The sequence below is a fragment of the Capsicum annuum genome, chromosome 11, assembly GCF_002878395.1.
Source record: "Capsicum annuum cultivar UCD-10X-F1 chromosome 11, UCD10Xv1.1, whole genome shotgun sequence".
In the NCBI taxonomy this organism is placed as follows: Eukaryota; Viridiplantae; Streptophyta; class Magnoliopsida; order Solanales; family Solanaceae; genus Capsicum; species Capsicum annuum.
This window is the reverse complement of record NC_061121.1, coordinates 75842023-75857253: the sequence shown is the minus strand read 5'-3', so window position 1 is coordinate 75857253 and position 15231 is coordinate 75842023. Positions and strand designations below refer to the sequence as shown.

Sequence of the window (15231 nt, the reverse complement as noted above, 5' to 3'; positions counted from 1 at the left end):
TATAGTTTTAGGTGCTAATGGTGGTGTGGCTAAGCCTAAGGAAAAATGTTATCATTGCAAGCAACTTGGTCATTATAAGAAACAGTGTCACGGCTACATAGCAAAGATGCAAAAACAAGGGACATCCTTTTCACATATCGTTGAAATATTTTTAGCCGCTGTTTCTACCCAATTTTGGGCGATAGATTCGGGAGCCACTAATCATATCTGCACTTCATTGCAGGGGTTTTAGGAAACACGACGCCTAAGTGAAAATGAACTAAATGTGTTTCAGGAAAATGAGAAACCAGCACCAACCTTAGCTATAGGAAATATTTCTATTTCGTTTAGTAGTTCTAGAGTTTAAAGACTGAATAATGTTCTTTACGTACCTTCTATAAGAAGGAATTTACTTTCAGTTTCAAGAATAATAGATGTTGGTTATAATGTGTATTTTGTTAATGATTGTGCAATTATTAAGTTTAATAAGCATTTTATTATTTTTGCTCCTAGAATACATGATTTGTTTGTATTTGAGGTTTCCCATCATAATTATTAAATAATGGAACTTAATAATATTGATCAATCACATAAAAGAAAATGTATTTCGAAATTGAGTGAAACATACTTATGGCACTTACATCTAGGTCATATTAACACAAATAGGATTTCATGGTTGGTTTCTGATGGACCCTTGAGTTCATTGAAAGTGGAGGCACTTCCAACTTGTGAGTCCTATTTAGAAGGTAAAATGACCAAGAGACTTTTTCCTTACAAAGAAAATAGAGCCGAAAATAAGTTAGAATTAATTCATACTGATTTGTGTGATCCTATGAATATACAAGCAAGAGGTGGTTTTGAGTATTTTATGACTTTCACAGATGATTACTCAAAATATGGATACATTTATTTATTGCGCCGTAAATCTGAATGCTTTGAAAAAGTCAAAGAATTTAAGATGGAAACGGAAAAGCGACATAACAAACATATCCATACATTACAATATGATTGTGGTAGTGAATACCTTTCTGCGGAATTCATTAAATACTTATCAGATTTAGGAATTACATCTCAATATTTTGCTCTAGGAACACCACAACAAAATGGTATGGCAGAACGACGAAATAGAATTCTTATGGAAATGGTTAGATCAATGTTAAGTTATTCAGATTTGCTTTTTTCTTTTTGGGGTTATGCATTAGAAACAACAAATTATATTCTGAACTTGGTTCCTTCAAATTCAGTACCTTTAACCCCATCTGAATTGTGGAGTGGGCGCAAACCTAGTCTATGACATATTGGGTTTGGGATTATCCAGCACATGTGTTAAAAGGAAAAATTGATAAGTTGGAATCTAGGATAGAAGTGTACGTTTTTATTGGATATCCAAAAGGAACAAAAGGTTATTTTATTGTCCTAAGGAACAGAAGATAATTATTTTGGAAAATGCCAAATTTCTTGAAGAGGATTATTTAATGAACTACGTTCCTAGAAGTTATTGTTTTATAGGAATTAAATAATAGAATAACGAATAATAAAACACAAGAACAAATTCCAAAAACTATTATTGACATACCATTGCATCCACGTAGTGCGAGAAATATCAATAGGAAAGAGGTTGCACAAGAGCAAACACTTGACATTACACTACCTCAAAGTAGTGGGAGTAATGTCGAGAACCTGCAATTGTGGAGCAAAACATTCAGGGTAATGTCGAGGAACCTGTCATAGTGCAGGAATACATACAAGGTATTCAAAATTTAATTCCAAATGTAGCAGATCTTGTAGTGACTAGTTGTCGTAATGGGAGAATTATTATAAAACCTTTATGATTTGTGCTCTTGGGATAATCGTACGATAGAATCCCTGAGGAGCCTAATGCAGAACCTCTTAATTATGCCGAAGCACTACATGACAAAGATGCTAAAATATGATTTGCTGCTATGAAATTTGAAATGGAGTCTATGTATTCCAATCAAGTCTGAGAACTTGTAGAACTACCTGCGGGAGTCAAACCCATAGGCTGTAGATGGATCTATAAGAAAAAGAGAGGTGTGGATGGAAAAGTGCAAACTTTTAAGGCTAGGCTTTCTGCGAAAAGGTTTACTCAAAAAGAAGGAATTGACTATGAGGAAACCTCTTCACTGGTAGTTATGCTTAAATCCATTAGGATTCTCTTATCCATTGCATCTCATTATGACTATGAGATTTGGCAAATGGATGTCAAGAAGACTTTCCTAAGTAGAAGTCTTGATGAGTGTATTTATATGGCACAACCAGAAGGTTTCATGGAAAGAGGTAATGAACAAAAGTTTTGTCAACTTAAGAAATCCATTTATGGGTTGAAACAAGCATCTAGGGCATGGAATACTTGTTTTGACAATTCGATTAAGACTTTTGGTTTTGATCAATGTGAAAATAAGTCATGCATTTATAAAAAATGGGATGGAGATAAAGTCGCACTTTTGATTATGTACATAGATGATATTTTGCTCATAGGAAATAATGTGAGCATGTTGAATTCTATTAAAGAGTGGTTGTCCTCATGTTTTGCTATGAAAGACTTAGGAGAAGCGGTCTATATCCTTGGGATCAAGCTTATGCGAGATCGCAAGCAAAAGATATTAGGCTTATCTCAAGCACTTTATATTGATACTATTCTTGCAAGATTTAGCGTACAAAATTTAAAAAAAAAAAAAAGGATTCCTTTCTTTTAGGCATGGAATTACTTTGTCAAAAGATCAGTCGCCCAAAAAGACCGATGAGATAGAGAGAATGAAGGCGGTCCCTTATGCTTTTGCTATAGGGAGCCTCATGTATGTTATGTTGTGCACTAGATCAGATATCTGCTTTGCAATTGGCATGGTTAGCAGATTTCAGTTTAATCCTGGGCAAGAAAATTAGACTACGGTTAAGCATATAATCAAGTACCTTAAAAGGACTAAGGATTACATGCTTGTTTTTCACTCTGGGAATCTTGTATCTGTTGGGTATACTGATTCAGATTTCCAGTCGGATAAAGATTCTAGAAAATCTACCTCAGGATATGTGTTTATTTTAGGAGGTGGAGCTATTGTTTGGAGGAGTATCAAGCAATTATGTGTTGCTGATTCCACCATGGAAGTTGAATATGTAGCTACCTATGAGGCGACTAAAGAGGTTGTTTGGCTCGGTAACTTTCTGAAAGAACTTGGAGTTGTTTCTTCGATTCAAACACAACTACCACTTTATTGTGATAATAGTGGTGCAGTTGCAAACTCGAAAGAACCACGAAGCCATAAAAGAAGTAAGCAAGAGAAAATATCATTTGATTCGGGATATAACTCAAAGGGGTGATGTGAGAGTTTTGAAGATTGAGTCGAAGAACAATTTGACGGACCCATTCACAAAAGGATTAACCCAGACGGTTTTTGATCAGCATGTGGAAGAAATGGGTGTTAAAATTGTGCATTCATGGTTATGAGTCTAAGTGGGAGATTGTTAAAATATACTAGTAACCATGTAGTTTGAGTCATAGTATTATATTTTCATCCCATGTAAAGACAATTTATTATATTAATAAAATCTTTATTTCAATAGATCATTGTATTAACATGTGTGTCCTTTACTTATGTAGTAGACAATTTTGTAGATGGAGTATTTTAACTCATGCACGGAAGATTAAAATTGTTGGTTCTTATAAGTTATAAATTAATGTTCACAATCGAAGATGAGGTAGGACAAATATCTTGTTTATTGTAGAACAAGATTAAATATAATTTGATCTTAGTTATGGAAATGGTAATATTTCAACTTATTGTGCGAGTACATTTCGTATGTATTGAAGGGACCAATTAGAGGTATTCGTTTATGTTATGAATATTTATAAACTACTTCTCTAGTCCATTACATGTACTTATACTCTTAATCTTGATATAATTATTATAATCTATGTGGTTTGTTTATTGTTTTAATTTATTAAAAGGTGAGACTCTTTTGTAAGTCAATACATTCCTAATGGGTTGGATGATGACAAATCACTTAGTGAAATATTAGTTAGTTGATAGAACTATGTCTCGGACTTGAGATAGAAGACACCCCTTTATGGTTGCTTATAAGTTTTCACGTGAAAACCCTGCATATGGCTGTCATGTGAAATAAGTTAAGCATTATAAATAAAGAATTAAATTAATCAATGAGTTAAATTTTTCAGAGAATTTAATTCAATTGATTGGTGTCGGTAATTCTAACATGGGGAGTTAAATAAGATGTAATGATAGATTTCGAAATCAAATCGAGGAGTGCAATTACATATTTTTAGTGGAATAATTTGTAATTTAATATGATATGATAATTTATTCATTACCGAATTAATATCATAATTGAAAGCCCTAGTTAATAAATCTGCGGTCCCTACTATGCTTGATTAACTAATCAAATTTGGAAAAGAAAAGGAGTAATATAAGAGGCAATATTTACCGATCTTCTATAAATAAGGAATAAAAGAATTAAGAATCAATTTTGGCATTATGACAAATTTAAAGCTGAAAAAAATGTTTTGGCATTAAGGGCTATTAAGGCTAAAAACGTTTTTTGGCTTTAAGGTTACAATAAAGGGCCAAAACATTTGTCTCTTTCTCTTCTTCATTCAGTTGAAAGTGGGAATAAGTAGAGGCTGATTGTAGAGAATTTGATTATCCTTCTCCAATCCAAAAGTCACTTGCCCACACTAGTGTTGATTAAAAGAGTTAATCAGTAAGTAGTAGAAGGCAGCAGACCTGACAAACAAGATGTTGAGCGAACTGTGTGAAAATTCAAGAGGTGAGTTTTCTAATTTTCGTTTTGATTATGTTATCTAGATTATATGTAAGTTATATTAATCCAGCAGAATTGATGCTTCTGCTGTGCATGCTCTAATAATTATGCTATATAAAATCTTGACATCATCCCGTCTGCAAAGTATTAACAATCTAATCTGGCGTAACTAGATTTTGGTTGACAGTTAAATACTATGCTAAATCCAGTTATTTTGTCTAGCATAGTCTTGTCAAGACATTCTGGAAAAGCAAACGCCATATTAAAGTTGGTACTCCAGCATCGAAGTAGACTTATTTTTAATGCTTTCACGTCGTCTGCTGAAAAATAGACAGTTTTAGGGCTTGTTTGGACATGCTCATTATTTCAAATTAGATCAATTTAAAATTGACGTTTTACTTGGACATGAAATTTGAGTTTTTAAATTATATTTTTTTCTCTGAAACATGAAAATCTCACAAGTAGGAAAAATATCAAAACTTCCCCAATATTTATTTGAAATTACATTGATTTGAAGTTGATGTTTTATTGGACATGAAATTAGAATTTTAAGTTGTATTTTCTCTCATAAACATGAAAATCTGACAAGTCGTGAAAATATCAAAATTTCCCTAATCCTTATACAATCTTACTAATTGAGCAAATCTTTTCATAAACAAGATATTAGAATATCCAAAAATACCGTATTGATAAATCACATATCTTCATGTTTCTTTTCTAAACAAAAAATTGTTATTACAAATGTTCAAATAAATATAATTTTACAAAGATTCACTAGTCGACAATAATGGTAAATAGTTAGCATGGGAGCAACCAAGATACTATAAACACTGTTATATTCTTCATTATAGATAACATGGGAGCAACCAAGATACTGTAAACACTGTTATATTCTTCATTTTTATGGATTAAACTAGCACCAAATATGATCACTACACCTTACATTCTTTTTCTTGCCAGCTTCCAATGTGGAACTTTATTTGCAGCACTCTTCACCAACAAATTATAAAGGGGACAAATCCATAGATTATAGCTACCATTTCAATTTCACAATGAACCAATCCTTACTGAGGTTCCAAAAAAATACAAGTTTTATAACACTGATATTCCTTGATGAACACAAGTGTGCAGTGGCTGAAGTAGACAAATTTCACATTAACAAAAAACTTACTGATGCATTTATCTAACCAAATTGAGGTTATTTAACAAAAAATTCGAGTACAGTTTATCTGAGTACATTACAGTCCAATCAATCCAAAGCATGGAAAATCAAGGGGTGAAAACCTTTTGTTTAGCAAGTATTCTTTGAAGTATAGTTCCTCAGTTTCCTCGTCTATGGGAGGTCATTTTCAGTTCTTGGCCCTGCTAAGTTAAGAATGTTAAATACAGTACGTCAAAGAATGTAATGACAAACATCCATGTCACATCTAAGTTTTGTCCGACTTACGTGGTCTTTATCTTTGGATCCTTCTTTTGGTGAATCTTCCACTGATGACTCCGACGTTGGAAGGGCTGTCAGCTTACCAAATGACTCCTTAGCATCTCCAAAAAAGTCCTTCACCTTATCAACAACCGTTTTAAGCTTATCTGGGGTGGGAAGCTGAGAGGTCCAAATGAAGAGTTAGAAAGATGCCACCTAGCGAAAAGCATAATAACGTGCTACAACACTAAGCATAGTAAACAAGGAATATAACTAAGCATAGTAAACAAGGGATATACAGATCATTACTGACAACTACAAGGACCAAGTCTTTTTTTCTCAAACTTTTCCTGATAAATTTGTTTTGCAAAGCAGTGCCTTCAGGAAAACTGTAGGTTTATAAACTACATATGGTACATATTATTTTGACAGGTCATATTTTGATTGGTTAGTAGATGCAAGAACATGCTGTTCGGGAAAGCAGGGTTCATTTGGAGTGTAGAAGAAATAATTTAACATCATAGGCCACTGTAGAAGTCTATGGACATATACAGAGGAAAACAAATGAAATAATTAATAAACCAAAGAAATTGAACAAAATTTTAGAGTACACGGGTGAGAAAGTCAGAAACAGATGATATAGAGTTCCAGAAAGGAAATTATGCTGATTATCAGACATAATTCTTTAAATGGATACCACGAATATGTAGTAGTAATTAGAGGTTGATTTTTTCTTCTTAATAGATAAAAGCAGCATAATCCTGTAATGCAACAGCGATTTCTATAGCCAACAACTTGGCCTCAATATTTCTTCTTTTCTTTCCCACGGTTAAGAATCCCATAGAGATTTTGTTTCTATGGCTGCTGAATTCAAAAACGTTAGAACAGGTGTCAGTTTCATACCTCAATCACATCTGAGGTAGAAAGGGCAGCTCTCAAATTATTATTCTCCTGCATATCAGATATATTTAAAAAGGAATTAACACTCTTTTACAGGTGTACAATGAATTAGCAAGAATGCTAAAAAAAAAAAAGGAGTCAATAATAAATGGTGCCGAGACTGAGAATATTACCACAAGTTTGTATCCATATCTAAATTCTGTCGCGGACTTCAATACACGATGCTGTTTCATTGCCAATTTCTGTATTTCCTTTTCATCCTGTTACAAGTAGAAAGAAAGTTAAAGCATCTCAGTAACATAATACCACAAAATTAATGTAAATAAACATTGAATAATGTCAGGTGTATAGGTCTTGATCATTTACTCATCTTTCTGGTACATCTTAGATTTCAAGGTAGGGTCAATATCAATGTTTTGCCTTGTTTTGAACTCTTAGACGATGAGGTTGGCTTTTGGTAATCAATTTCATATGGGTCTCAACTCATTTACAACTACCTAGAACAATTTCAGAATACTCATCTATTAGGAACAGACGTGTTTGACTGACAAGTAATTGTTCAAACATGGATAGGGACTAAGGTCTAATCGGTTATTTCAGAGGCACTTACATTGTAAATCACTGCTGCAAGATTCCTAGCTAGAGTATCTTTGTATATATATTTCCCAAGAAAGTTGTCTTTTGCAGCAACCATAATTTTTGCAGTTGTACCACCTGTTACGATATTGAGGGGGTACCAAAGATAAACCTGCCCGAGGAATTTAACAAAACAAGAATCAGAATTTCCGGAAGCGAAATACAAATCAGCAAGATCTTGAGTTAGATTATGTGAAGGAAGAAACAAGAATAAAGCCACAAACTTTAAAGTAGTCATGAGCTGCGGAACTGCCTAAACTCATTTCAAAGTCAATTCAGTTTGACCTCCAATAAGAAGCAATGAACAATGCTTAGTTAAGATGTTAAAAGGGGAACATGATGATCAACTAGTAGATGCCTACTTCAGCAGCAGGTTTTTCTATCAAGAGATTCAGTACCCTTAACTAATCATATGCAACTCAAATCCGTCCATCTTACTTACACATAAGCTTTGAATATTCAACTCAAACTTACTTCTAGTTTTGGATAATAGCACACATACAAGACTAATCCGCTTATCAAAAAGACAAAAAAAGGTACAAACCTAGCCATTTCTCTCCAGTGTCAAGAAAATGGACATTTGTCTATTCCATCTCAAAAGCTAGCTCATAAAGTGAGGATTGTCAGAAGACCATATAATTACGGCACAACAATTCACTCCACGACCAATGTGTGATACTTAACACTCCAACACACTCAAAACTAGATATCTAAAGCATGAACAACATAACAAGGGTACAATTACCAGTTTAAAAAGAAAAAATAACAAGGGCCCAAGATAGGATAAACAAAGAATTGAGATTAGTGTGGCTCCGATATCATGTAAAGAACATGAATATTGGTCTTAAATCAACTTAACTAGCTCATAAGCAAATGATTTTCTTCAAACAATTAGCAACAAGAATGTTAAAGGTGAAAGCATTTTAATAAATGGTTAGAATGCAAAGTCAAAATCTAAAGCTTCTTTAAGCTTATCCAAAAAGAGAAGTCCAAATACATTTACAAGATACATTGTGAGAAAATGTAACTTATTAATTCTTTTGTAACTATGTATTTTCAATTCTCCTTGAACGTAAGAATTCATTTGATGAGTTAGTTCTTGATAAGTTATTTCATTCCTTGAACAGATGAATTCATTTGGTGAGGAGTTCATTCATTCAATTCACCATTAACTCACACTTGTAACAACATTTGTTCTTCACCTATATAAACCACTCTATTTGAGAACAAAAGATACACCACCAACAAAGTAAAAGAAAAATGTCTTCCTCCTAAGTTCTTGACTTTTGGACAATAGTTTTGAGCAACCTCCAAACTTCCAGCCATGAGTACACGTGTTTGGAAGTAGCTGTGGAACCTTGGGGAGCGACCGGCCAGAAGGATTTGCACCGGAGTCGAACCGAAATCGCTTTCAAGGCAGTGGCTTGCCACGACACAGCATTTGTGACTATTTTATTATAATTATTAATTTTAGTTCCATATCAATATTGTAGTACTTTTTCCAATAATTTGAAAGCGATTTCGTTATACAATATTGATAAATGGCTCTTTCTTTGAACAAAACTTTTCCTGAGTTGTCAAAACTTGAGCCATTGAACGGAAATAATTTCAAACGTTGGTCACAAAAACTTCTGATTTTCTTCGAACAATTAGAAGTTGATTATGTTTTCTTTAATGAATCTCTTACTGATAACTCTTAACAATGGCGAGTGCGTTTACATGGGTAACTCCACTACTGCTGGAGTTATGGGTAAAGGAAAAAATTTACTTAAATTAACTTCTGGAAACACTTTAGCCTGGAACAATGATCTGCATGTTCCCTCGCTCCGTAGAAACTTAATTTCTGGAGCACTTCTCAACAAAGTAGGCCTTAAACTTGTTTTTGAAGCTAATAAAATAATTATTTCTCATGGAGGAGACTTTGTCAGGAAGGGATACCTTAATGGGGGCTTATTTGTACTGAACATTGATCAAGAGATTGTCAATGCAAATATTTCTAATTCTGCTTATATTGCTGAATCTATTAATTTATGGCATGGTAGACTAGGTCATGTTAATATTGCTTCTATTAAAAGACTTAGAAAAATGGAATTAATTCCTGCAGTAAATAATGATGATATTTGTAAATGTCCTATGTGTTGAAGCAAAGCATGCCAAGAAACCTTTTAAATATGTTACTAGTAGAAAGACCGGATTGCTTGAACTAGTACATTCAGACTTAGCATATTTTAAGAACACTATTAGTAAAGGTGGAAAGAAGTATTACATTACTTTTGTTGATGATTTTTCTAGGTACACTAAGGTATACCTCCTTAAGTCTAAAGATGATGCTGAAAGCATGTTTTTAAAATTCAAAACAGAAGTAGAAAATTAATTAGATTGGAAAATCAAGAGATTTAGATCTAATAGGGGTAGTGAATATAGTACTAAAACTCTAGAAGATTTTTGTGAGAAAAATGGTATTATCCATGAGTTTAGTGCTCCTTATACTCCCCAACAAAATGGTGTAGCCGAACGAAAAAATAGAACACTTAAGAAAATGATGAATTCTATGTTTTTAAGCTCGGGACTACCTAACTATATGTGGGGGGAAGCTGTCTTATCTGCATGTTATATTCTTAATAGAGCCCCTCATAAAAAGTTAGACAAGACCTCATATGAGTTATGAAAAGGATATGCCCCTAGCTTGAAATTTCTGAAAGTGTGGGGGTGTTTGGCTAAGATTGGTCTACCTGATTTTAAACGAGTAAATGTAGGTTCTAAGACCTTTGATACTATCTTTATTGGTTATTCTCAAAATAGTGCTGCATATAGATTTATGTCATTAAATGATTATTCTATTTGTGAATCTAGAGATGCAGAATTTTTTGAGCATGTTTTTCCTTTGAAAAATAATGTGCCTAGTGCTGTGCAAAATAATACTTTTATATCTATGTCTGTTAACTCTCATGTTATGCCTGTATCTAATGTTATTGCTAATGAGCATGAAAATAAACTGAGAAGGAGTAAAAGACGTAAAACTGAGACTAGATTTGGTCTTGCTTTTATCACCACCTTCTTAACTGAGAATTTTGATATCGATACTTTAAATGATAAATTAGTGTTTATCTACTTAATAGATGAAGCAATGAGTTCTATAGATGCGATATTTTGGAAAGAGACTATTAAAAGTGAATTAGACTCTATAGTTTCTAATCACACATAGGATTTGTATGATTTGCCTAAAGGTTGTAAACCCATAAGTAGCAAGTGGATGTTTAAGAAGAAATTGAGGCCTGATGGTACAATTGATAAATATAAAGCTAGACTAGTGATTAGGGGTTTTAACCAAAAGAAAGGTGTTGATTACTTCGATACTTATTCTCCTGTGACTAAAATAGTGATCATTAGAACTCTTATTGCTCTAGCTGCTATTCACAGTTTAGTGGTACACCAAATGGATGTCAAAACTGCATTTTTAAATGGTGATTTAGAGGAAGAGATCTATATGACTCAACCTGAGGGTTTTGTGATCCCAAAACAGAAGGATAAAGTATACAAATTGAGAAAGTCTTTACATAGACTTAAGCAGGCACCTAAGCAGTGGTATGAAAAATTTGATTTCACATTAATAGATAATGGCTTTGTTGTTCATCTGATACCTGTGTTTATCTAAAATGATAGGATCAGACTGTGTGATTATATGTTTATATGTGGATGACATGTTAATCTTTCACCTTAATATGAATGTTGTAAATGAGACTAAGAAATTTTTATTTCTAAATTTGAAATGACAGACCTTGGAGAAGCTGATGTGATTTTAGGAATAAAAAATCAAAAGAACTGTTAATGGTTTCTCTTTGTGTCAATCTCATTATATTGAAAAAATGTTGGAAAAATTTGATTGTTTTGATGTAGTTTCAATGAGAACTCCTTATGATCCTAGCATATACTTGAAAAAGAATAAAGATTTCAGTGTTTCTCAAACTAAATATGCTAAAATAATTGGGAGCGTAATGTTTCTCATGAACTATACTCGGCCTGATATAGCTTATGTTGTTGGTAGATTGAGTAGATATACTCATAATCTCATTAGTGAACATTGGCATACTCTTCATCGCTTGTTAAGGTACTTGAGAGGTACTATGGATTGATGTTTGCATTTTAATAAATTTCCTGCTGTTTTAGAAGGTTTTTGTGATGCAAAATGGGTTACTGACAATGATGAAGTTAGCTCGACCAGTGGCTATATGTTTACTTTGGGTGCAGGTGCTATTTTGTGGAAGTCTACAAAGCAGACTTGTATAGCACGTTCTACCATAGAATCTGAAATCATTGCTCTCGAGTTAGCAGGGCAAGAGGCTGAGTGGCTGAGAAATCTTTTGACAGATGTGCCTTTATGGGGAAGACAAATGTCACCAGTCTCTTTATATTGTGACTCACAGGCAGCAATTGGGATTGCTAAAAATAATATATACAATGGTAAAAGGAGACATATTCGCATCAGACATGGTGCAGTTAAACAATTGTTGAAACATGGTGTTATTTCCTTGGAATATATAAGATTCGAAAGAAATTTGGTGGATCCTATGATCAAGGGTTTGACAAGAAAAATGGTCCTTGAATTGTCGAGGCGAATGGGGCTAAAGCTCATAGATTGAGGTAATATGGTGGATACTCATTTGTGGTCAAACAAAGCCATATGGGCCGTCAATAAACACTACATATCCTATCCCTATGGCGTGAGGTAGTGTATTATAAGGTTGAACTTATTTTTGCTCTTAATGATCCATAGCCTTAAGGTGGTCTATGAGATAGACTTGATAGATCACCTACATGATTGTAAAAGGTTGGTCACCTTTTTATGAAAGACTTGAGTTATCTTTCTAGAGCACTCATGAGACCTAAGGTTTGTGTGAATGACCATAAAAGCACTTTGTAGTATCGCGGAGGTTACTTAAAATCAAGGATATGGTATGTGTTGTGGGGTTCTCAACTTATGTCCATCTAGTTCAAGAGTACTTCACTTTTTGGATAAATGTTGTTGCCTCATATCACTACGTGTCAATTCAAATCGAAAGATATTGACACTTAAGTACATGTTCCTTTTATTTGCCCAAAAGTGTTTCTATTCTTTTGGCTATGCATTTGTGGGGGATTGAAAGCATTTTTAATAAATGGTTAGAATGCAAAGTCAAAATCTAAAGCTTCTTTAATCTTATCCAAAAATAGAAGTCCAAATACATTTACAAGATACATTGTGAGAAAATGTAACTTATTAATTCTTTTGTAACTGTGTGTTTTCAATTCTCCTTGAACGTAAGAATTCATTTGATGAGTTAGTTCTTGATAAGTTAATTCATTCCTTGAACGGATGAATTCATTTGGTGAGGAGTTAATTCATTCAATTCACCATTAACTCACTCTTGTAACATCCTTTGTTGTTCACCTATATAAACCAATATATTTGAGAACAAAAGATACACCACTAACAAAGTAAAAGAAAAATATCTTCCTCCTAAGTTCTCTACTTTTGGCAATAGTTTTGAGCAACCTCCAAAGTTCCAGCCACGAGTACACGTGTTTGGAAGTAGCTGTGGAACCTTGGGGAGGGACCGGCTAGAAGGATTGCACCGGAATCGGGCCGAAATCGCTTTCAAGGCAGTGGCTTGCCACGACACAGCATTTGTGACTATTTTATTATAATTACTTAATTTCAGTTCCATATCAATATTGTAGTACTTTTTCCAACAAAAGAACAAACTTTACTCTCTCAATCGACATAAAAGTCACTAATCTTACCAGCTTCTCCCTATGTTTCATGTTACTTGACTCAAGTTGGCCATGACCTATCACAACCTTTAAAAAATCTTTAATTAGAAGTGTATTTTATTAAACTAACCTTATTATTAATATTTTAGAACTCTAAATATGACTACTAATACTTTACGTAGTCATTTAATACTAAGGATAATAAGAGAAAAACATAATCAAATTATCTTGATTTACTAAAATGAACAAGTAAAATGAAACATCTATTGACGGCACTAAGTAAAATGAAACATCTGTTTACGACACTAAGTAAAATGAAACAGAGGGAGTATAAGGAGAAAGATACAAAGAAAGTGAAGGGAGAACAAACATTAGCCATGCGGATAAAGATAATGAATTTGGGGTTGCCATCATCTTCAATCTTTGGCATAGGAGGAGCCATTCGCTGGTACTGACGGGCTGCCATTCCCCCTTTCTTTCCTTTTGCTTCAACCACTAACAGTCTTCTTTTCTGAGTCATTGTTGTTGCTGTTCTTGTGGAGAATAGTGAATGTTTAAGCATTGAAAAATCTTCATGGGTTCTTGAATTTAAAAGGGGTAATTTAACCAGTGGATTCAATGACATAACCACTTCCATATTCCTTTCTTTCTATCTTTTTCTGTGCGGTACAATGAGTTACCTTTTCGTTTTTCTGAGTGTATAGTTTTTTGAGGTATTTTTGCAAGGTGGATGGAGGGACGAATCACTCCTGCTTGTAAGTTGTGAGATTGGATCACCTTATCCACAAATTTATTTATTTATTTATTTTTGAAAATGAATGCAACTATACTACTCGCATATACTAGTATAATAAATATGTTCCATACACGTGGCATGCTATACTTCTTTTCAATTCGAGATCAGTAAATTAAAAAACCGGGTGGGAGAGTGCTGGAGCCAGAGGCAGGACATTTTTATATTTTTGATTTCATCTGATATTCGGTACTCGCATTGAAACTTTGATTAATTCAAATTGCGCATTGCATGAGAGTTTCGACTAATTCGGATTGCACGTTGCAGGGCTTATTAAGATGGCAGTGCTCCCAATAAAGTTTTCTCCATACCCAGGATCGAACCCTCGACCTCTCATTAAGGATATAGTAACCCCATCTACTGCACCACTACCCATGTTGGTGAGAGGCAAGACATTTTACTTAGCATTGGATGAACTGACGAGACAAAAGCTCCATAAATTTTTAAGTTCTCAATTTATAAAAAAGGGGAGCTCGGTGCACTAAAGTTATCACTATGCACGGTGTTTGGGGAATGACCCCACCATAAGGGTATATGGTACGCAGTCTTACCTTGCATTTCTGCCAGAGGTTGTTTTCAAGGCTTGAACTCATAACTTCCTGGTCACATGACAACAACTTTACCAGAAAAGAAAACTCGATTAAAAAAATCTACAGAAAACAAAACTTTTAATATTAGTTAACTAGTAGGAGTATAAATAATGCAGCGAAAAAACTCGGGTGAAAATCATTTCCCCCCTCAACGTTACTATAAAAATCAAACTCCCGTCTCAACTTTAAACAATAAGCATTCTAACCCTTTTTCCTACTTATCTTTTTTAAATACATATTTTACTCTTACACTATTAATCTTTATTTTTCTTTACCTCTTTAAAATTATTATATTTTTATTTTTAATATATATAGTAAATTTTTGTAAATAAAAAGAAAATTCTTTCCTAGACAAAAAAAAGTGAGAA

At 33.6% G+C, this 15231-nt stretch overlaps 1 protein-coding gene across 1 annotated transcript; it reads right to left on the bottom strand.

Annotated features, from left to right (window-relative positions):
* Positions 1-5928: 5928 nt before the first annotated feature.
* Positions 5929-14297, bottom strand: LOC107848255 (protein HHL1, chloroplastic). Its single transcript, XM_016692967.2, has 6 exons — positions 13851-14297; positions 7704-7841; positions 7267-7353; positions 7097-7144; positions 6221-6373; positions 5929-6135 (listed from the first exon to the last, which is right to left on the bottom strand). The coding sequence occupies exons 1-6, from the start codon at positions 14115-14117 to the stop codon at positions 6094-6096; spliced, it is 735 nt and encodes a 244-aa protein (XP_016548453.1). The 5' UTR covers positions 14118-14297; the 3' UTR covers positions 5929-6093.
* Positions 14298-15231: the final 934 nt, after the last annotated feature.

Excerpts from the sequence above, each read along its gene's own strand:
- LOC107848255 (XM_016692967.2), bottom strand. The coding sequence starts at position 14,117 with ATGGAAGTGGTTATGTCATTGAATCCACTGGTTAAATTACCCCTTTTA. Across the intron at positions 7,842-13,850 it reads TCTTTATCCGCATGGCTAAT|GTTTATCTTTGGTACCCCCT; the intron begins GTTTGTTCTCCC and ends TTCCTCGGGCAG. Across the intron at positions 6,136-6,220 it reads GATCCAAAGATAAAGACCAC|GGCCAAGAACTGAAAATGAC; the intron begins GTAAGTCGGACA and ends TTAACTTAGCAG.